We start from the raw sequence: 24,239 nt of genomic DNA, 5'->3' as shown, positions 1-24,239 counted from the left end.
ATATATATAAAATGTAATTGTAATTAATGAGTACAAACACAACTTGCACAAACGTATTCTTATAAAAAAGTTTTAAACCTTCTGGACGCTTTCGAGTTACACATGGCATCAGTGAACGTTTTGTTATCCTATAACTTATTTTCTTCCTCATCAGGGCCATACTATTTTGTCAACAGCTTGAGGGAATGCCAAGCGTATCATGCACATAATAGAAAAGCGCTAGTGGTTTAGCAACACATTGTCTAAACACAAGGCTTGCTTATGGAAGGAGTGCAAATGAGTTGGAAAATATAAAGCGTGTATACTGTGCATATATTTACCTTTCATGACACATACATAATAGTAGCTTTGCTATCCCATGGTTCCATGTTTTTTAATGTGATAACTTTAAGTTTTTTAGTACTCAACGCTTACTGTATTCAGTGCTTTTCACAGGGTCTCATTTGTCATTCTTCCTCGCATTCATTCAAAATTAACAACATAATGACACTATTCCAAAACACACTGCCATGCTAAGCAAATGCAGATATTGAATTCAACTGTTTATTTACGTTTAAACATAATAGGCCATATTTTTCAAAGTTTACTCCAGTACTACTTTTTGAAAGAGGTCACATGTCTGTTAATGTTTTTAAAAAAACTAGAACCAAACAACTAAGTAATATATTTCCAGTACTCTGAAGCACTCTCAAGGTATTTGTTTCTCATGATTTTTTTTCCTTAAAAAAAATAGGAGTTAATTAAAGACCGTAAGCAACGCTTTGAAAATATGGTGCATTTTTTTAAGCATTGTAATTGCTAGAAAAAGATAAAATACTCCATGAAAGTTCACGGAAGTCTGTGTTTATTCCACTCTCCACTTGTGAGGGGGGAATAGCTACACTACTCCATCAACATTAATGAAGTATCTTATAACCCTAAACATTACCTGGACACATCCTGTGACAAGAAACAAACTGTCCCCTGAATGTCCTGTTTAAATCCCAGCATGTGAGACCACTGCACACAGTGTTAGTTGTTTTTGCCAGTTGTCTTCCTCAGGTTTTTACTTGTATTAGATCACAAAGAACAGGATGACCAAGATATAATAGGTCCAAAAACTTGTTACAGATACAACATCTGAACAAAGACTGCTAGCTTGAAGAACAATACCTGCAAAAAAAAAAAGAATTAAAATGTATAGAAAAAATGCACAATATTAATTGCATCGATTATTTTTTTTTTTTTTCAAGATTATTATTATTTTTTTAAATAAATCACAGTAAGAATATCCAGAAATCATGTTTTTAACTTTGCACGTTTTGTTTAAATGTAATAAGATATTGGTGAAACATCTGATCAAAGACCTAACCAGTTGCAACCCTGTTTACCATATTTATAGAAGACTTACCATGTGCATGCAGGGGCTGGAATGTTTTTTTGGGGACTGACCAATCAGTGGTGTACTCTAGAGAAAACAACGTGGAACAATTGAGATTACAAACAGGTTCAAAAGTAGACTAAAGAAAATTTGAAAAAAAAACAAAAACAGTATAGACACTTAACACAAATAGGCTACCTGACTAGACAGGTGTTTCCTATTGTAAAATGTGTTAAATTTCATATCATCAGTAACTGTTTTGGTAATGTGGTTTGGAAAAAGAATAATGAATGAAATATGATATGCCATTGTAAAACACTATAGCTTCCTATAACATACAGCAGTATATACTATAAAACATTTTGGAAACCTATAGTGTTTTTGGCCAGTGCTACAGTATTTCTTTATTTGTGTGCCAACTATCACAGTCATTTATACACTTTTGTTATTTTAATAACATGTAGAGAAGTAGGCAATTAAATCAAAGAAAATATAATACTATACATTTACCTGACTCTTGGACATCTGCCGTTGGCGGCCTCTGCTCCACAGTGACATTTGTGTTTTCTGTCTGTTTTACTGATAGGGGATACCAGGACTCATCCGGATCCTGGATCCACTCAGTTGCCTCACAGTAAATCTCGCCCTGGTCTGAATGCTGCAGCTGGAAGATGGTCAGCTGGTATGTTGTCAGACCACTTCTGTCCACGCGCAGGTGCCCTGATTCTAGTCTGTGGTGAAAAGCCGTTCCAGCCCGCAGGATGAATTCTCTTGAGAGAGTGATGATCTCCAGGTTCTCTCCTCCTGTCTGCAGGAACCAGGAGATGGACAGGTGCGTGTGCTGGGAGGTTCGCTTCGACACGTCACAGGACAGACTGAGGGACTCTCCCACAGCTCTCCGAACTGATAGAGCTGAGATCCGGGCCTGAAGTGTATCTGGAATTACTAAATAAACAGACAGAGCTATCTCTTCACCAATCTAAATGTATTTGTGTGCAGTACTTAAACATTCATAATACGGAACATAATACATCGTTATTACCATAATAATAATAATAATACATTACAGAAACAATAATATTATAAATACATTATTCATTGGCACTTTTTAAAATACACTATATAGTGAAGCCATAATTAAAATGCAATCCCAGTAAGTGCAGTGTTAAGAAAAAAAACAAAAAAACAAACAAACACTTGTTTCATCAAAAGAGGTGGTGCTGGCTGTTTTGCTTTATTTAGAAGAAAATACTGCAATTTTTTTTTTTTAACCATTTAAAAGTTACCATTTAAAAGATGTTTATGTAAGAGGTTTTTTATACATTGTTCACAACTATCATTTAGATTGAAAAATCTATTGGCTGCTTTAGTAGACTGAGTTAATATCCCATCAATAACTTGCTTGGTTTCCGACCCTGTAATTTATGGAAGGCAACACCATTAGAGGTGCTGTTGTAAGGGTCAGAGTCCCCTGTCAATGAGATGAGATGAGGTTAAAAGGTCTGTAACCAGGAATGCAGACAAGCCTGGTTCTTCTGCATAGTGGTAAAGATGTTTATTTGCAATGGGTCTCTTACATTGATGCTGGACTTGGATCTCATAGATTGGCTGCAGCCAATTGCTGAGGTTAAAGGGGGGGGGGGGGGGGGGGGGGGGGGTCTACAATGTATTTGTTGAGTTGAAAATAAATGTCTTGTCTGCAGTCATTTTACACTGTAAAGCCAACACAGAAACAGGAAGAGGACTTCTGCATCAAAGAGGGCCTTTACTACTGCATTTATTTCTTCATATGTTTTCAAATATTTAAGATGCCAGCTGAGATTACTGAGATTTAATATCCCATACATTCTTAATCACAATTATGCTCAGTTTCCATGGCGAGCAGCTGTATGGCAGCTGTGTCAGGCTGTTTAAACAGAGGCACCCGGGCCACTGGAAGTTTATGACCTAATTTTTCTTTAGCTTGACTGTCATCCTAAGAGGATATGGCTGCTGTTGAAACACTAGGTTTTTATGTATATTCATCTCTGGCTCAGTCAGTGATCATACCCCTGTGTCTGTTGGAATGTGGGTTGGGGCAAAGCTACAGTAGTTGAATATGTGCCAGGCAGCTGGTGTATGGCCCCAGTATTCTGTCATCACATAAGCTGGTGAGCAGAATAAAAAAATGCCAGGATCATAAGTTAGAGTTTGTTTAGGTCAGTTGTGCTGCATAGCTATGGCAAACAATGGGGAATTCAGCATGAAAAACAAGATCCTCCCTATATAAAAAACTCACTTTGGTAAATGCACAGGAATGCTGATGTGTACCATGCATTTCCCACACTTGTTTTGGTTTACAGTGCTTTACCGTATTTAACGTTTTTTCCATACTTGACTGTGATTTATCTTGCTTAGCTATACTGTACTATAAATTGCTAATTTTATACCACAGCAGAATGCAGACTACAGCAAAACAGATCTTAAAATGTTGTCATAGCAAGCTGAAAATACTATGTTGTTTATGGCATGGGAAAATACCATGTAGTTCAGTGAAATGTACTGTAAACCTATTACAGAACAGACAGTGTGTATTAAACTAATAACAACTAATAACTGTGACCTCTAGCTTCTGCAGGTAGTCACAGAAGCATGCCAGTTAAATTCACAGTGGCAGACTGGCAAGGCTAGTAGCTGTAAGCATTCTTAACAATTCATCTGACACTAAAAAAGTGTGCAAATTAACCTTCCTGCAGGACACTACAGCTTTAAAACAAATAAACAAAATCCAATGGAAAACAAGGAACTATGTAAGGAAAAATCTGGTTTGATCTCAGCACCATACCTTTGAGGACTGTCTTGTCGCTGTAGGCTCCATAGTAGACAGAGTCTGTATTGGGAGTGTAGCACTCGTACTCTCCTTGGTCGTGCATTTGTAGTTTGGTTATGTGCAAGAGCACGGAGTCTGTGCTGGTTCTCTCGATGTAAATGTCCTGCATTCTCACTCTGTGCCGATAGAGAGCGTATGTGAAGTGAGGGTCTGCTGTGCTCACAATCTGGATCTCCACACTGGGGGAAGCAGGCCGATAAATGGACCAATGGAAGTTCTGTTTTGGAGTGCCTTCGTAGCCTCTCACTTTACATGACAGAGTAATGCGAGACCCTTCTGTGCGGAAAAGAGGGCCTTTCTGTGTTTCTACAACCCGTTGCCCAAAGTGCACACCTGAAAAACACAATATCGAATCATATGTGCTGTGTCTGTGGAGAGGGCTTGTATGGTACCTGCCAACTGTTAGACTCTTAACTCATGCCAGTCTATAACTCAAGGACTCTACTCCCGCTTTGGATCAAAGCTACCTGATAAATCATTTTAGCAATAACTAAACCAGTGGGGCAGATTAAAGACTAATTAGCAGGGTTCCGAAAAATATAGCATTATGCATCCCCATGTGTTGCTACAACTGCTTAAACTACGTACCTATCATTTTTCTTTTCATTGTTAACATCCTGAGAACTTTTTACACACAACTTTAAATTCAAATTTCAAAATGGCCGTTCTACTGCACTGGGGTTTGAGATCTGTCCTCTAAATCAATGCAGGAAGAACGTACCGCATCACTGATCATTATTGCTGTGTTACCAAAATATTTCTCTCTCAGATAACTGAATTAGCTGCTCTATAGTAAAACTCTTTTGAAATTATTAATCACCTATACATCAATTTGCAAAACATATTAGAAGCAAAACAAATTAAATTCGTTTTTGGGAAAAAAATACCATTAAATATACTGGTAGTTAAATGTTAGTTTAATGCAGTTTTATGACTATAATCTCTAAAGTATGCTACCAAAACTGTTATAGTTGAATAAATAGATCTGTTTTTTGTCCTAAGCTGGTACCAAGACAAAGGCTGAGAACCTCGACCCTGATCAATTCCAAGCAACTTGTAAGCACACAGAATAATGTGTCCGCCACAAAACTTGTACTTGAACTTGTTTCTTTCCGTGGATTTTACTTTCAAATGCATCATTTTAATTTCTTCCTGTGCTGCTCCAAATAAATTGCATGTTACATTTCTTAAGCATTGTTCTGCAAGAAATTACACAGAAAAATAACTGCAACATACTAAATTGTTTCTTACTAGATTTCTACAGTTACCACAAAAAAATGCATTTTACCCTGATGTGTTGTGTTGTACATTGTTAAGCAATTAAATGGACATCTCAAAACTGTCAACAATACCCTCCAAACTAATACATAAATGTGATGCAACTTATATAGCAATAACTTACCACAGAATGTCATGAAGAAAATACCTGCAAACATCAGGTCAACCTTATCCCCATACATCTTCATACTGTAGTCTCCGAAATCAGCAATACTCTGCTGTAGCTCCTCCAGCACACTTTACAGAGCTTGAGCTTTGCAGGGCCTGGTACTTAGAGACAATGATACCTGTTGCAAATAAAAAGGTATGCTCAAGGAATTCAGTAGATTTCTTGTTTGATTCGAGGTATCAACAAGTTTCTTAAAGTTTGATTAAAGCTGTTTGTAATGGCTAATCCGGTAATTATTTGACAAACCTAGTTTCACTGTGGTGCAATGGCCTCGTTCACCAGTCAAAAAGAGTTAATTAAGTCAGTAAGTTCTGTATTTGAATTTTTTCACTATAGCATCCTTAATGATCAGAGGGATCTGATTTATGATTTGACATATGAAACATTAGTTACATGGCTAATGTTTAGTCACATATTGCATGGCTTTGATTATGCCAGATGTCATGATGTCTTTAATTGCTAAATTACTCTCTATATTGTTATGATTCATATCTAAATGCATTTTGCAAACTACAGGCATTTGAATGGTTTCCAAATTAAGAAAGGATAATATATTAATTTTCTGTTTCCAAGCTTTGAAAATCAGGCCCTAAAAGTAAGTCACAGAGAGCCAGCTTCAGATTTCTAATTGATGAGGCAGCTGCAATATACATCAACTTAAGCTGTGTTTCCTTCAGTTCATGTACAGAGGAAACTGGGTAGAATTAAAGTAACATGGTTGAAGTCCTGGCAAGTAAAAACCTGGGTACTGCATATTGTAGGCAACCACTGCTCTGCATTCAGAATCTGAAAAGGAACCATCTTAGACTATAATCTAAGATGTTATAGTCTAAGATGGTTATTTGTGTGCCTGTGAAACGTTATCAGGATCTTTTTCATCTTGAAAGTCTTTAGAAGATATCAGGTCAACAATAGTTCTCTTTTTATCTTGCTTTCAGTTTCAGTCTGGTTTAATTTGATATTAGAGTTGTTTTTTGTGTTATTTCTACAAGCAACATAATGCTAATGTGAGATTATTGCAATGTGATAACTACAGTCTGTTGTTTCAATTGAAACTAATAAGCCCACTTGTTAATGCATTCCAGTGAGTTTTGGTCTTTATAAATTAAATTTGTTTTTCTTCCTGTGTGTTTTGCACCAAGAAAAAAATAAAATTATGAGGGCCCAGTTCACAGAATTCTAAACACCATTTTGACTTGTAAATCAAGTTAGTTGTGAACATGAACATCATACAGTGATACATTTCCCATGTCATGTACATCTATTCACTGCACAGGTTACACATCTCAGCATGTGTTTTCATTTTAAAACATGGTTTCTGGTCCTACACTAGGTTAAAGAAATGTCTGTTTGTAGGCCATGCTTTTTGACAGTTGTAATTTTTGGGGTTGTTTCAACCCCACCCCCGCACCCCCTTTTGGGGCCCTCTTTTGTTTTTTGACCCAGAAGACACTGCTGAGGTGCAGTGAGACAATACACGTTAAAGAGATGGTCAGGGGGGTTTCTGACAATAGAGAGAAATGCATCACCACCATTTCTGTAAATTATGTAAATAAAATACATTGATGTTACTTCTGTATTCCACTGTATTTAACCATGTATCTTCAAGATGAGGTGGTCGGTTCACTTATGATTTACAAGTCAAAATGGTGTTTAAAATTGTGTGAACTGGGCCCACAGAATTTAAATTAAGATTTATGTTAACTAACTGTTTTGTTTGTTATTAATTTTAGAGTAAAGGCCTTGAGGTCTATTTATTTTTAAACAACTCTTAAATGACTTTGAAGTTCATCAGCATCATGGGTGTCAAACGCCTGTCCTCGAGGGCCCCAGGGTCTTCTGGTTTTCATTCCAACTTAACATTTCAATGAACTTTATTGATCTAATTATTCAATTGGACATGTTTAATATGTTCTAAAGGTCTTTTACAGTTAATGGTTTAAAACATGCACTTGATTTAAGGTACATGACCTATGAAACATTTTGAGACCTGAAGAGAAATATTAAATGTGTCCAATTAATCAAATAATTAGACCAATTAAGTAATTGAGAGCTTGGGTGGAACAAAAGCTAGAAGACACTGCGGCCCTCTAGGTACTTTTTTGAAACCCCTGGTCTATATAGCTTTCTAGTGTATTATTTTTTAACTTTATTGAAATGTTTTTTTTTTTTAACCAGGTTTAACTCTTGGCATGTGATAACTTCAGAATGTCATATTCTTGTCAACCCACAGTTCATTGCTTTTGTTTAAAATTGATTTTTGTTATGTTATTCAAAGCAATAGTATGTTATCCAGGTAGTATTTCAATTCACCAGCACTGTTTGCAGTTTTAATATACATATTCAGTTATAAGGGAGATTTTTATGGATTTTAGCTCCACTAGGGGTCAGTCAAGTGCAGTCCGCTCTTCTGGTGTCATCAAGCATTTGTTTTCCAGAATGGTGTGGTATTATACATAAAAAACAGACATTATTTCCAGATCACCCTGGAAATACTGTATTTTCTTGAAAATAAGTCCATGCACCCTAAGAATATTGGACCATATTTTAACACCCTGTTGTGTGTTATTGCTTTCATGCCACAAATGGCTACGTAAAAATTTTAATTTTTTAATTTTTTTTTTTTTTTTTTTACTGCAATCATAATCTGTGAACAGAAAATGTACTATTCCCAAAACAGAAAAAAGCAGAAGTGTAACCATAACAAAATATCCATGTTAGAAGTCACAGAACAGAACAGACACACATAACAATTCAAATGTCTTGCCTGTAAACCATTTACTGTCTTCAAATTGTGGTATGAATGAGTTGAAGTGTATGCAGATGAGAAAAAGGTGTTGTCATCACTGAAGTGCCAGTCACAATGCTGAAATTAAAATGCCACCAAACCCTCTTTGTGAATTAGAAAAAAAAGCACAAAGTGCCTGTAACAACCGCTACTATACTTCCTGTGAAAGCCACTACTACTTCAAAATAAAAAGAACTTTTTTTTTTTTTATTTACTTGACATTCGATTTTCTTTTTGAAAAGAATGCTGCTGTAACTGTGGCATGGTATTCACTGTCCAAACACAGACACATGCTTTAAATTATGCCATGACCATTGCACTGGCTAATCTTTCGAGCAGGAGGTTAGAGATCCATGGGCTTAAAGACTCAACAGAACAATCTTGGTTTTTAAAGTCCCTTTTTTTCCTATAGGTGTAATGCCTGTTCTTTGTTTAAAAACTAAAAAAGTCAAACACTCAAACTCTTTCACATTACAACAAGAATACATCATTTAAATAATTTTAGTAGTTTATACATTATTTCAAGGTTTGGTGTAATGCTGACCCTATTCTTCACTAGCATGTTATGTTAAAAAAATGCATAGCATTAATATAATATGGTATCAATAAGCAATAAGCTTTAGTTTAACTAAAAAAAAATAAGAGAAAAAAAATGGTTACCTTGTTTTGAAATTCCAACCACTCGTGGTCTTGTCCAAGAAACCTCTTACTTCAGTTTAAACCAAATCCAAAGCCGAATGTCGGCATGTACCAACCAGGTCCAAGGAAAAGGGGTGAAAGACTTCACGTTTCAGAAATGTATTTTACATTTAGTTGGTTGTGTTTATCTTTTGTGTTTCTTCTGCTCTTTTGACTTCTGCTGGATAATTCAAAGGTGCAGGAAAAGTGAGTGCCCCTGAATAGCACAGGGGGTGTTAACTTGTAAAAAGTGCACAGAAGCAGGCACAGCACATGCAGACATCCATTCTTGGGAGGGGGGACATGAAGACCCTCCTTATTGTGTGGCATCCAGAGAATTGTGAAGCCTGTACCATTTACTGTGGTGCAAGGTCACTCGTAAACCTTCATCGGAACACCTTATCACTGCCAATTGAAATTATAAAAATTAACAGCTGAACGGAGAAGACACAAGAAGTAAAAAAGATAATAATCTTTGGTAATGTGCAATTGTAAACTGATCTGAAAGGAACCACTTACTGATGCAGAAACTTTTACATATTGTGCATACTGGTAATGTTTGTAATAATTAGAATCTAAAAACAAAACTGTTCTTCATCTTCATCTTCTTCTTATTTAGTCATTTAGCAAACACTTTTATTCAAAATTGCTTACAGAGACTTCACAACTGCTACAGCAAAGTCATTTACCATAGGACCTCGGTCTCATCCCAGATAGGGTGAAGTGTGATATTAATTTTAAATAAAATGGGTACACAGCCCTCTGAACAATCAAGGAGTATTATCTTTATATAAAAAGTTAACATTCCTACTTTGAAACACCAGTGTCCTAATGACCAAAGTGAGTAAACTTGAAAAGTGTTGAACCTAATGAATAGAAGGCAAAAATAAGTGTAAATATATCATTATACATATTATATATATATATATACATATATATTATATGTATATTATATATATATATATATATATATATATATATATATATATATATATATATATATATATATATATATATATATATATATATATATATAATATAATCATAATAGAGAGAGAGAGAGAGAGAGAGAGAGAGAGCGCTGTGCTGTTTCAGTTCTCTTTAAAATCTTTGTTAATGTTGCAAACCTAGTCCCGAAAAATCAGTTCCAGTTATTTAGTTGTGTTACCAGTACTGTGTTAAATTACTTCCAGTTTCACCAAAATTGTTATAATAGTGTTCAGTGGGCATATCTCTGTTGTTTAATAAGAAAATGGCTTCCCTTTGGATCCCCTATGGAAGGCACTATTTTAGGCTGCTGCACTGTCACACTGGTGTATACTGTGAAATAAATTTGATAAGTTGATGACAATTAAATACACCTCGGGTCTGGTTGGGATTGAGCAGAGAGTATTAGGTCAGGGATTGTAAATCCCACTAATGTATAGTGAGCGAGGTGTATAAAGCGGGACCTCCGTGCCTTAGGGAGTAGTGCACACCGTTGTTACGGCACCTTTATTTTGATAGTTTTTTGTGCTGTGTTTTATTTCGCATTTTTTGTACAGCTTGCTGTAGTACTCCTATGTGCGTTACCCTCATTGGTAACGTCACATGACCATTTTTTATTTACTTTCGCTTTGTTTGTTAATAAATCCTGCGTGCCTGTGCCGGCGTTTCAACTTCAACCCCTATCTTGATCTCCTGCCTGTCACTCAGCAGCGAATGCACACACCCAGAAGCAAGACCCTGTTACAGCCCCTAATTAAAAATGAAAACCTAATTTCAGAAAACCTAGATAGTGTAATTTGATCTTTCTCTTCTCATTAAAACAGCTGCAAACGGCTGCTGCAGCAGTCAACGTAATAATACATTCTTACCAAATCACTTATCACATCCGATATGTCTACTCGCATATTGAAAACTGGAATTAACTTTAGATGTGTGAGGCTGTGCATGGGAAGAATAGGGTAACTGTAGTTTTAGAAAAGGGTTTCTTTAATCTGGTTCAGGACTCTCAGCCATCCCAGTGAACTCTCATCATAATAATCAAGCACTGTTTGGTCCCTTGCGCTAGGTTGAGTGCTATGGGTGATGTTTAATAGTTAGGTCCTAGGCTTGCGAACACTACTCTTTAAGTTTTTTTTATTTTTTTATTAAATAGTCATTCAGCAGACGCTTTTATCCAAAGTGACTTACAGAGAATTGGGGTTGAACTATGCATCACAACTGCTGCTGCAGAGTTACTTACAATAGGCCCCCGATTTGAAGTCTCATCTAATGGACAGAGCACAAGGAGGTTAAGTGACTTGCTTAGGGTCACACACAGTGAGTCAGTGGATGGGATTTGAACTGGAAACCTCTGGTATCAAGCCCTTTTTTTTTTTTTTTTAAACCACTGGACCACTAAGCCTCCCTTTTTGTAATGGTAATACTCTTTACTGAAAACGCACTTCTTTGATTATGTATCTGTGAATGCTGGCTGCTGTTTTTGTGAAGAGCTTTGAGATGGTCACACAGAAAATGCTATAGAAATGTATATACATTGATTTTCAAGGGTTATGTGCATGATTGTAATGCATTTCTCATTGTGAAAAGTTATGTTTTCATCTTTCCTGTCATTTATTTAGTATTCTAGGTAATTTGTTGTTTATGGTGACATTTGCGGTGGCAGGTGAGTTAAGCATCATAGAAAAGACTGATTACGGTTTTAGTTTCTTGTCTTACAATGAATTCCTGCAAATTGTCTTTGATTACGATCTTTGTTTTTCGTAAATCAAGGAAACTGAAACCACCTATTTCCACTGTGTGTCACTGCTTGGTAATTTCATCATATGCTTTCAAACACGCATGCTTGCAACCCCCCCCCCCCCCCCCCATGTTACTACACCATGTTAAAAATGGCTTCAAAAGTCATTCTGACCTCTGGCCTGTCTGCACTGAAACCACAACCATATTTTTCAAGAGCTATTCTCCACATGAGATGGGGGAAATATATACCCTTGTGTGCCAGGTGCAATGATATAATGTTATTTTCATGTTCTTGAAACTGAATTATGTGGCTTACTGATTCAAAGCTCTTAAGAGTGACCCAAATCATTCCGAAGAAGATCAATTGAATAAAACTGACTTGCAGGCATACAGGGAAATAGTCTAGAGATGTTATTTTTTTCATGTATTATCCATTGGAGATATAAGATATATGTCTTGGTCTCTTCTACAACCAATCGTCTTCACATTGTTTAGAATCAGAGTCAACACAGGCCCACATGCATGGTATTGAATTAATTCAGTCGCTACCTTTATATACCAGCATATTATCTGGCACTTCTCTTTTCCCATGCAGTGCCAGATTAGACAGGTTTTACTACACACTGGAGGCTACAAATTCTTTAAGTTGGATTACAGCAAGTAACAGATTTTACAGTTTGTAGATTTTGAATCATACACACATTTAGCTGACATATTCATTGTTTATTTTATTTGTATATTATACCATTCCAGGCCATATTTTCTTCTTAATTTGATGTCGTGTAAGAGAAACTGCAAACTGGAAAAGCAGCACAATTTCACAGCTTCTCAGAAGAGCCCGATGACCATAGTCAATATTGTGGTGCTAGCATTTATTTTCTAATTTGGAGGTAAACAATAAAAAAAAGACTAATTTTGTGTTCTTTTGTTTTGTTTACAGCTTTGTGCTACTGTGGATCTTTAGTTATGTTACATTTTCCTTCAACAACTAATGTGTAATTTATGTAAATATGTGCCCCCCCCCCCATTCTCATAGGGAAATAAACAATTAATTACAGCCCTTTCACAAAAGCTGTAATTAACTATTTTGTTTAACTAATCATTAGTAAAAGCATTTGTGAAGGGATATCCTAGCGATCCACCTCATGTTTCTGTCTGTGCGCACTTTTATTAGCTTAGCCCCTCGAGTTAAATCTGCAACCCCAGAGAAGTACAGAGAAAGCCCACTACCAATGTAATGAAGATAATAATACATTGCATTGTACGTTTGAGACAGAATGAAAGCAAAACATCGCAATCTTTAAATGAAAGTTCTGCGGCCATCTGCCTTGTGGAAGTATTCTGCACTGGAGTTTCCTGATTTGTCTATCTATGTGCTATGGTTTCTGATTATGGTCAGTAAGGTACAAATGTTGGTTAAGGCTATAAAGCATGGCGGTAGATAAGTAAGGGATCTAACTTTTTTAACAGATTTCTGTTTTATGTAATGACAGTTGCTTTGTTCCATTATAAGTAGGAGGGGTGGTTTCACTTGCAGTGTTCAGCTTTGATTATGAAGAGGAAAAATTTCAGATGTAAAAACACCACAGCTCAATCGTTGAGAACATGGAAATAATACACAATTTAAAAAAAGCTCTTGGTTTTTACTTACCCTGTCTCATGCATAATTTTGGAGAAAAATAGTGGTTGTGCAGTCAGCAAAAGTGTGCTTGCGTGTTGCTGCTCTTGCATTAACCACAGGCTTCATAGCCATTGTGCTAAATAAGAGAAAAAAAAATAAACTCAACCTTAAACTACATGCTGGAGCGTCTGTATGTGTGGAGGCTGCTAATTAGATAGAAACACACACTCAGGAATGTGCTACTGTGTTCTCATAAAACCTGTAATGTGTGAATTCCATTCATATACATTAGAGCTGATATTGTGACATTAATGATTAGGGTTTGAGACCGCCTGAAAATTCTGCTGATTTAATGTTATCCCGACAATCGGCTTTCAAACATTTATTTAATGGGTGATGGGCACACATGTCTGCCATGAAATAGCATGATGTTCCTGTTAACCAGTAAAGTGTGAGAAACAACCTAAACACCTCCATGTACTGTAACAGCAACAGATAACTGAATCACTCTAAATTCTGCACAATAGCAGCCCTACTTACCACCATGCATATTAACCTTGTGTTGCATTGTGTGCAGTATACTGTATACAATAAAGTCATGCCAATCATCTTATTGTATCTTTCTATATTTGTAAAGCATTATTTGTATATTTTCTGATAACGGGGGTATTTTCCCACCAATCATGATTCAATAAGAATTATCAATAAGTACAATAGAAGTAAAGCGTAACGAGACCCATGCATTGGTGTTTAGGCAGCAGGATTAAGATCCATGCAATGTTACAATCAATAAAGAAAAAAACAGACCACAGACTTTTATTTTATTAAACCAATATGAAACCTCTTCTTCGTCAAAGTTGAAAAAAAAAAAAGATCAAATAAATCCCTAAAGCGCATATAGTTTAATTTTACCATAACAAATGATTTATCATGAGTATATATTCTGTATCATCTGATTTTAAAGAAAGCTCTCAGTTTCTCCAGGAAAATCTGTCCCATTTGCACTTCATAGCAGTGTCTTCTGGGTCAAAGCATGCTGCTGGCTGAAGGAATGTCATTCAACAAGGGAAAGAAAGAAACCCCTGAATGGGTGAAAACAGTTTCAACCTACAGGTGAAATAACCATGGAAGTGCAACCCAAACAGAGCACCAGATATCAAATTTCTGTTTAACTTTAAATATAAAAACATAAAAAAAAAAAAAAAAAAAACTACCAGAGCTACTGTATGAATAAAACAGTGACACTTTTCAATAAAAAAACCAACATTTTAACTATATAAAGAGCATAGAATATGCATTTAAATAAGAGAAAACTACAAGCGTATATATGGCATTGTAACAGGGCGACAGCCCTGTACAGTATTTATTTTAGAACAGGGCTTCCCCTCCGCCCCTGTACTGTGTGTTGTGTTTATTTATTATTTACTAATATGTGTATATGTGACGGCGAACCGCCGTGTGTTTCCTTTATTGTTTTGTTTTTGCAGCGTGGATGGGCTTAATTAAAACTCGTGCAGGTGGTGGCCATCTCCGAATTAATTAAGTGATGGTCACCTGTATAAAAAGCCTGCAGCTCTCCATGTTTGGGGTGGCTGTATGGAGGAGAGCGAGCGAGGAGAAAATAAATTTAAAACTATCTAGGATCAGGGAAGGCGATTGCCCAGCCTGACCTGGATCGTATTTGTTATTATTGTGTTCGTGATTTATTTTTGTTTAAATATTTTATTTATTTCAGTATTCTTTAAATAAAACGGCTAACGCACCATTGCACCGTACCTGTGTGTTGTTCCTCCTTCTGGTCTGAGTCAACGCAACGCCATTTCCTGCCACAGGCGTCAATTCTAAAATGCAATCCAACTCCTCCTTCATACTGATGAAAATATTACAGATACCATTCAAAACGAATTAACAGCATATTGGCAGTGTTTCCGAATGGCAGTATCAGAGCAAGCTCAGCTGTTTGCCGCCAAATCTCAATGTGCGAGCAACATATGTTGCATATGAATGGCCAAACTCATTGCTACATCAGATCCGGTCCATAACTGGTAGATGTTACACAATCAACTGGCCGTATTGGCACTTAAATTTAACTAAACAATGCAAACTATTATTATCACCAATGCTGTGAAGCACGCGAGGCATGGGCCTCGGTTAAAATAATACTAATAATAATTTATTCAGACTCTTTTACACATTGCTTCGTTGTGTGCATATATTAAAAGTCTCACTGATATCTATAGCCTCTGTGCTCTTCAAAATCCTTTACTGTCATTGCAGATGACAGCGACACTGTACGGCCCAGTTCGTACCATCAGAGCTAGTTAAATGTGTTTCAATGGCTTCAAAACATCCAAGGATTATTATGAACTTTTTTACTAGGTGAGGCAAAGTAATGTTAATTAAAAATAAGTATATATCAGCCTAATAATAGGGAATAATACATTATTTTGGAAGCCTAAGTTTAGTGAACCCATCTTATTAATATTCCAATTCTAAAACGCTAGTAGAAACGATGTGTAACTTCAGTTTAGTGATCCCAGCTTAGTAATATTCCAATTCTAAAACGCTAGTAGAAACGATGTGTAACTTCAGTTTAGTGATCCCAGCTTAGTAATATTCCAATTCTAAAACGCTAGTAGAAACGATGTGTAACTTCAGTTTAGTGAACCCATCTTATTAATATTCCAATTCTAAAACGCTAGTAGAAACGATGTGTAACTTCAGTTTAGTGATCCCAGCTTAGTAATATTCCAATTCTAAAACGCTAGTAGAAACGATGAGTAACTTCAGTTTACTGATCCCAGTTTATGCAAGTTTGAACAATTCTAACAATTGTTTATATTATTACGTCATTTTAGGTAGGGGTATGAGCGCTTGCCACCAATAGACAATGTAACTTACTATACATGAGTGCCTCAGTGATTTTATATTGCTGGCTAGGGCCTTGATCACCAAGGGTTATCTGAACATAAATCAACTATATTTAGCTAGGACCAAATTCGTGTCATATACGGACACTCCTTTGTTAAGTTATTTCATGTGATAAAAATTGCATGTTTGTTAATACCCTAAATTTCCATAAATACATGTTTAGCGCCTAATAGGAAATCTGCCATTTAATATTACATATTTGGATCAGGAGTTTTTTGCCTTGGTCTTGGTCTGGGTGGTGTCTGTTCCTCCTCAGATTCCATCAATATTATGCGATCCGCAGGCAGTTGGGATTTTGGTGGAGGCTGGGATCTTGGCTGAGCTTGCGATCTTGGGTGTGGCTGCAATCTTCTCTCTCCTTCAGTCCGAATAGTTGACATAGTTAAAATCTCCTCATCTAAAAATAAATAAATACATTAAATCAAAGAAAAAATGTCTTAAAAGGGAAATTCTCCTCCTCTATGAACCTTTTTCTATCTTGGCACACCGGTGAGTTTTCAGCTTGTGTAAACATGTATACAGCTCCTAATGAGTCCTTGCTCATTGGCATGATGTTGTTTAGCTTATGCAACTGTGATTGCCTCTAACCTCTAAATGATGTAGGAAAATGCTACATTATATGTTCATAATAAATATGCAGTCAACACATGTTTAGTAAATAATACTAGGATGATTATGACTTTGTGTTAGGTTAATTAGGTTATTTGCATTTGGAATGAGAATTTCTCTGGCTAAAAGAAATCTATATAGAACGCAAAAATAATTTCTAATAAATCATATACCTCCACCAACTTCCACACACCCAAACACAACGGGAAACTTAATTATGCTTGTTGTATATATAATATCTTTGTCATCTTAATTACTGAGGTTTCCATTTTAAATTTCCAGTAATTTATACACACATTTTAATACTATTGTAAAAAAATTAAACAGAGCAAAGTTTAGGCACAGTGAAAACAGTGAACCAGGGGAGTAAAAAAGGATAAATGATAAAGCATATTGCAACTGTTCATAGTCAAATTATTGAACAATACAGCCTAGTATGTGGGAAACAAAACAAATTGATATACACTTATGCAACCAGTAAATTTCATACAAATTTTGTACATTTTCGTTGCAAGTTTTGCTGACATTTAACCTCCTCCTCATATAACAGTGTTCAGTTTAACCACTACAGCTTTTAATAAAAAAAAAGTTTGTTTGAAAAACTGCACACATTATCTGTAATTCAACAAAATGTGACATTACTGGTAGGGAGTGAATACTTCTTCAAACTACTGTATATACATTTTTTCATTTTCAATATATTACTTATAAGTGCATCCAGTGTTATTTATTTTTACCATAATTTTCTGTTGCTTGAAATATAGCACATTTAAAAGGAAGTGTTGTTATTTTATTGTTATTCATTGCTGTGCAAACAAATACCTTTCTGATTTAAGCAAATCACATTACAAACATCTGCAGATCTCTTAACTAATTGGTCATGATCTTAAGGACAAGAAAAAATTATTTGATATAACACTTGTGTCATGTGTTGTTGAAGACAATAGATTATTACCCTGATTTTGTTGTCGCTGTCTTTTTTTTCCTGCAGATCCAGCAAATGAACACAAACAACAAGACCAGCACCAGGAGTCCTCCTCCTGCTATGCCTCCTATCAGAAACCAATTGATGTCTGCTTCGCCTAAATAGAAAATGCAAAGTGAAAGCCTTTCTTCAATTCCAAACTCTAAAGTCATCCCCAGACAGGCTGACATAATGAAGTCTTATACTGCTGTCATACAGTCAGTTGACTTGTTAGTATTTTATTTTAATTTGTATTGTTATTTTGATCACACTTTGTATACACTGTATAACACAGCAATTACACCCATGATTGTGTTGAATTGTAAAATGAAAGCTGTTGGGATATTTAATAAGTAATTAAAATGTAATTACAAAATGTAGTGTTTTGGGGTTCTGGGGTTAGTGGTTCCTACAGAAGTTACCTTTTTTCAAAGAGCAGCTGAAACAAAAATGAAAAATGAACTTGAAGATTTTTTTTTTTTTCAAATTATAACAGCGACGTGGGGGGGGGGGGGGGGGGGTTGGCTAGCAAAGGGAAAGCTGATATAAATGGTTAAGACTGTTTAGTTATAAAACGAACAAGTCATTTAAAAAGTCACTGATATGCAACAGCAACCATGTTAGCTCCGATGAAGTGTAAAAGGTATGTGGGACAGTCAGTATGCAAAGAGAAGCCTTGATTCAGATTCTCAACATAGCTTGAACACGCACATAGCCATGTATGTGGGTTTAGCGGTAAGAATATATGCTCCATTTAAACTGACTGACTCTGATAGAGAAACAAAGAAATTACGGCAATTTTAACAATAATTATTATTATTGTAAGAATTACTATGGGAAATGTTTGGGGTATTGGTTCAGCGATGTTTGATTTGCCATGCCTGTGTGATTGACACAGGGATTGGTTAGTTAAGTCTGGGGGAGCGGGAGAGAGAGTATGGTGACTGTTCCTGTTGGTTAGTTATGTGTACGGATCTGATTCAAATAAACCAGATAAGTGTTCGAGGACCAAACAGCCTTGTCTAGTCCTCTATTAAACACCACCTACAATGCAACATTATTTTATTTAATTGTACTTAAAAATTGAAATGATAAATGTTACTACAGTAGCTAACTTTTTTCTTCTTGTGGTGCATAAAGTCATTCTAGATACAGAGTTGCCAGATTTATTTTCAAATTGGGTTGCCCCAAATCTTTATTTTCATTTTGAATGTGCTACTATGTTATATAACGACTGATCAGGCCTGTGTAATGATCCCTCAATTCTGATTGGCCTTGTGCAATCTGACCACCCTGCCCAGCTTCTGTTACTGTCACTGGTAGGTATTCATGGATTGTTTAGCCAATCAGGATAACAAAAATTAAATAAATTACAGACCATTGACATAACATTGGTAACACAGAAATGTTAATGAATACCTCTGCTTACACATTAGCTGCTGTATTAGACAATGCTTTAGACAGAGTGCACTCTCGCTACTTTATTGAAAACCTAGTGTGAAAACGATGCCTTCTACAATGTATGCTACACACGCCTGTAAAGGGGCAATATAGAGTTAATATACTGTGACCATTCAGCTACTCTCAGAGAGATGTAACAATCTGACAGTATATTGTAATATTTGCTGACAACTTAACATTTGACAACTTACTTTTGAAACAAATGTAAGTTGTTTTTCTATCTGTCATTATGAAGTGAGATGGAGTTTATTCTGTGTTGACAGAGCAACCTACCTAGCAACTGGTGACATCATTTTGGCAAATGCTACATCACCGTAAATAGAGGCTCGTTTAGAGAGCGTGTTGAGCTCATTCCAAAGTTGTCCGTTGGAGTGCTGTCTTGTCATCTAACTCCCAGATAACTTGGGTGAGAATCTTGAATTCTTTTTTTATACTTATCTGTAATTGATGCCTGCTTTAATAAACAAGACTTAACGGAATTACTTGTCTCTGAGACATTATGAATGATTGAAAGTGAAACCATTAAACTGATATAATGGGCGATCTCTGGTAAGTGTAACTGGTTTACATATGGATACATAATTAAAATAAGCTAATTTAAGCAACAGGCCTCTCTTCTCAACTGCATAATGCCATAAAGAATTGTAGCCCTTTGATCAGTCTAGCAGAAATACGCTAAGCTATTTCCTATGATATCAATGCTTCTGTCTGCATCAATTTATTAATGAACATGCACAGTACAACTGATTTATTCTCGATCCAAGGGGTATTTTTTTTAACTTTTTAAGTTTTCTTAATGTTAGCTAATGAAACAGTGGTGGCTCCAGGCTTGCTGGGGGACGGGAGTTTGTACTGTCAGCCATCGCCACTCCTGCTCTCGCCTCACGCCCTTTGCAGGAGCCCTTGAAAGGGCTGGCACTGGCTGGGGGACAGGGGGTTGCACTGGGCGCCGTCATCGCTCCCGTTCCCTGCTCACACCCTTTTCAGGAGCCCTTGAAAGGGCTGGCGCTTGCAGCTGCTCCTCTCTCCCTTGCAGTCGGGCCAGCAGCATCGCCCTCTCAGGCGGTGAGGACGGCCGCCCCTTTCGCTTTCGGGCAGGCAGCTCTTCTCCCTCTTGACAGGGACAATACCACACTTTGTGCCTGCTCCCCGCAGATGAAGCACCAACCCCAGTCTTCTAGGTCCTTAAAGAGGTCCTCCCATCCACCATCCCACCGGATCAGGGAAGGGTAGAGATTCCAGCCACTGCACTGCTCCATCTCACTCTCCACCACACAGGATGCACTCTCAGCACCTCACTTTTTGACACTTGAAGTGGCACCGGTTCCCTCGCTTGTCTTGATCTTCAAGGCCACCGAGGAGGTCTCCCACATTGCCATCCCACCAGGTCTGGGAAGTGTTGGGGCTGCAGCGGATCCACTGTTCCATCTCTCCTCACTGCTCCTGCTTGACGCTGTAGGTTTTGCTCTTATCTTGCTTCTAATGCCAATGTAATGTTTCACAGACAGCCAGAAAACAGGATAGACAAACACGTTGGTTTCTCATTCCAATAGCATTGTTCAGCACTCAGTCACACACACAGCTCCCTGTCAGCTGCTCCAAAACCATGGCAACCAGGACACAACCACAAAACAGGGCGTCATAGCGCCTGCAGTCATTGTCACTATTTTTGCTTTGAAAATATTGGTTATTTTTTTAGCAGTCGTGCTAATGTTTTAGCTTCTCGAACTGCTTTCACCCAGGAATGCCCAAGTGATCATCTAGAAGCACAATCAAGCCTTAGTGTTAAATGCGCAGTAGCACCTGCAAGACAGGCAGATCAGGTTTTTTCAGCCGGGCGGTGACAGCCACTGGCCGGGTGGTCCGTCCGGCTGAAAAGGCCTGGGGAGAACCCTGCTGTTGTAAATGTAGTTTTCTGAATTAATTTATTTAATACAACTTACCTTTACATGCAAGTGTTTTAGGCTCACTTTGTATACTCTTAGTTGCATATTTAGCAACGCAGACAAACTTGTCACTGGTTTTAAATGTCATCTTCAATGTCACCTTTTCGTTGTTCCCACTGAATTGTGCCTGGGTAGGACTCAGAGAATTACCATTCAGTGTCCAGTCAAACTTCTTAACATAACTTTTTTCCAAATTGCAAGTAAGGACAATTCCATTGTCACAGTTCTCTGTGATCGTTAGTTCAGGTACCCATTCTGAAAAAGAAACACAACACACACATTTATTCAGCAACATGAATGGTATGTTTCTACTGATAACAACAAATTTAGATTTCCAGAAAGCTTTTGACAAAGTCCCGCACAAAAGATTAATTCTCAAACTGAACGCAGTAGGGATTAAAGGAAACACATGTACATGAATTAGGGAGTGGTTAACATGTAGAAAACAGAAAGTACTGATTAGAGAAGAAACCTCAGAATGGAGTGTGGTAACTAGTGGAGTACCACAGGGATCAGTATTAGGTCCTCTGCTATTCCTAGTCTACATTAATGATTTAAATAATTTATAGTAAGCAAACTTGTTAAATTTGCAGACAACACAAAAATAGGAGGAGTGGCAAACACTGTTGCAGCAGCAAAGGTCATTCAAAATGATCTAGACAAGATCCAGAACTGGGCAGACACATGGCAAATGACATTTAATAGAGAAAAGTGTAAGGTACTGCACGCAGGAAATAAAAATGTACATTATAAATATCATATGGGAGATACTGAAATTGGAGAAGGAATCTATGGAAAATACCTAGGAGTTTTTGTTGACTCAGAAATGTCTTCATCTAGACAATGTGGGGAAGCTATTAAAAAGGCCAACAAGATACTCAGATACATTGTGAAAAGTGTTGAATTTAAATCAAGGGAAGTAATGTTAAAACTGTACAATGCATTAGTAAGACCTCATCTTGAACATTGTGTTCAGTTCTAGTCACCTCGATATAAAAAAGATATTGCTGCTCTAGAAAGAGTGCAAAGAAGAGTGACCAGAATTATTCCGGGTTTAAAAGGCATGTCATATGCAGACAGGCTAAAAGAATTGAATCTGTTCAGTCTTGAACAAAGAAGACTACACGGTTACCTAATTCAAGCATTCAAAATTCTAAAAGGTATTGACAATGTCGACCCAAGGGACTTTTTCGACCTGAAAAAAAAAAGAAGGACCAGAGGACACAAATGGAGATTAGACAAAGGGGCATTCAGAACAGAAAATAGGAGGCACTTTTTTACACAGAGAATCCTGAGGGTCTGGAATCAACTCCCCAGTAATGTTGTTGAAGCTGACACCCTGGGATCCTTCAAGAAGCTGCTTGATGAGATTCTGGGATCAATAAGCTACTAACAACCAAACAAGCAGGATGAGCCGAATGGCCTCCTCTCGTTTGTAAACTTTCTTATGTTCTTATGTAACATAACAGTTAGGAAAGTGGTGATTCCCATCATCTCAAGGCCAGCTGAGTTTGGCTCCTCAGGTCTGCATACGCAAATGAGGGAGTGGGATCCTAGGTAACATGTTTTTTTCTGTATTGTTTGTTTTATGAGGATCTAGTCCTAGGAGTGTTTTGGCAGGACTGCCACCTGGGTTGGTTCGGTTTTCTTTCTCCTTCTCTCTCTCTCTCTCTCTCTCTCTCTCTCTCTCTCTCTCTCTCTCTCTCTCTCTCTTTCTCTCTCTATTTCTCTACACTTAATGCACAATTACCACTTAATTAAAACAACTTACCCTGTATGTTTAGCTTTGTTTCCTCTTTAATAAGAGACTTTCCATCTTTGAAGAGTTCTAGTGAATATAGTCCTGCATCATCTTTTGTCAGTGTCTTCAATATCAGGGTTCCATTCTGGCTGAGTCTTCTCCTTATATCACGTTCACATGAATCTTTTTTTTTCATTATACAAATACGTTTATTTGTATCTTTTTTCCACTCAATAGTATCATAACTGTTTAGTAGACTCATGTTTTGCAGATGAAGGTGAACTTCATTTCCCAAGTATGCAGTTATTTCCTTTTTTGATACTGTATCGTATGGAAGAAAAAGAGAAAATATGTTTTCAGTCAGGCACATGTGTGATGTGGATTCCTTCGTGATTGTTGAGAAAGCTCACCCAAGAGCAATATGAAGGAGTAAGGCTCATGCAGTTGGTTGTCTCCCCATTGCAGGATTACATGATTGAAGTTGCCATCTGATGAGGTGATACTGCGGATCATTTTTTAAAAAGGCACAGGGCAGCTGTTAGAACTATTGAATTGTAGTACCTTATCACAAATGGGACATAACAGCAAATGTACAAACTGATTCTCATTCAATCACATGAATGAAATGTGCATGTATACGCTGGTCTATAGTATTGTTGCATTTCACATTTCCATATCTGTGACTAAAAACATTATTTTGAGCAGAAGACTGGTAATCGTTTTTTTAGGTCAATGTCCTTTTCCTCAAATGTCAATAAGTCGTATAGTATTTCTTTCTTATTGTGGCATACACTGTAGATTACAAATCTTTTTTTCTCAGTTTTCACCAGCAAAGTCAAACTCTAACTATGAATGGTGTTCAAAGTTTTAACGTTTTTGGTCAATGTCAGCTGGAACCCAAAGGTTGGCTGTGTTGTCTTACTGGATGGACCATGGAAAGTGAAGTTGTCCCAGCAAAAATGTATTGTGCAAAAAGAAAGGCTATAATTAAAACAAAGAGGCTGTAAATGTAGTGGAGTTCAGACCATTCACAGTATGCATCACAGAGAATTTGACAGATAGTCATTTTTAAAGAGCATTTTATGTGCATGTTTAAC

At 36.9% G+C, this 24,239-nt stretch overlaps 1 protein-coding gene across 3 annotated transcripts; it reads right to left on the bottom strand.

Annotated features, from left to right (window-relative positions):
• On the bottom strand, nucleotides 1-23,457 carry LOC121327650 (immunoglobulin superfamily member 3-like). 3 transcript variants are annotated; one of them, XM_041271786.1, is made up of 11 exons: nucleotides 23,173-23,457; nucleotides 21,399-21,656; nucleotides 17,986-18,112; nucleotides 15,267-16,818; nucleotides 13,521-13,626; nucleotides 9,125-9,547; nucleotides 5,632-5,794; nucleotides 4,185-4,562; nucleotides 1,871-2,305; nucleotides 1,391-1,447; nucleotides 1-1,152 (listed from the first exon to the last, which is right to left on the bottom strand). In XM_041271786.1, the coding sequence occupies exons 7-11, from the start codon at nucleotides 5,693-5,695 to the stop codon at nucleotides 1,055-1,057; spliced, it is 1,032 nt and encodes a 343-aa protein (XP_041127720.1). In that variant the 5' UTR covers nucleotides 5,696-5,794; nucleotides 9,125-9,547; nucleotides 13,521-13,626; nucleotides 15,267-16,818; nucleotides 17,986-18,112; nucleotides 21,399-21,656; nucleotides 23,173-23,457; the 3' UTR covers nucleotides 1-1,054. The 3 variants fall into 3 exon arrangements, with proteins under 3 accessions (XP_041127720.1, XP_041127721.1, XP_041127722.1); XM_041271787.1 differs by lacking the exon at nucleotides 17,986-18,112; XM_041271788.1 differs by lacking the exons at nucleotides 13,521-13,626; nucleotides 15,267-16,818; nucleotides 17,986-18,112; nucleotides 21,399-21,656; nucleotides 23,173-23,457 and having other exon boundaries at nucleotides 9,125-9,629.
• Between the last annotated feature and the right edge of the window lie 782 nt (nucleotides 23,458-24,239).

The sequence above is a fragment of the Polyodon spathula genome, chromosome 15, assembly GCF_017654505.1.
Source record: "Polyodon spathula isolate WHYD16114869_AA chromosome 15, ASM1765450v1, whole genome shotgun sequence".
Lineage (NCBI taxonomy): Eukaryota > Metazoa > Chordata > Actinopteri > Acipenseriformes > Polyodontidae > Polyodon > Polyodon spathula.
This window is presented reverse-complemented; position numbering and strand designations above follow the sequence as displayed.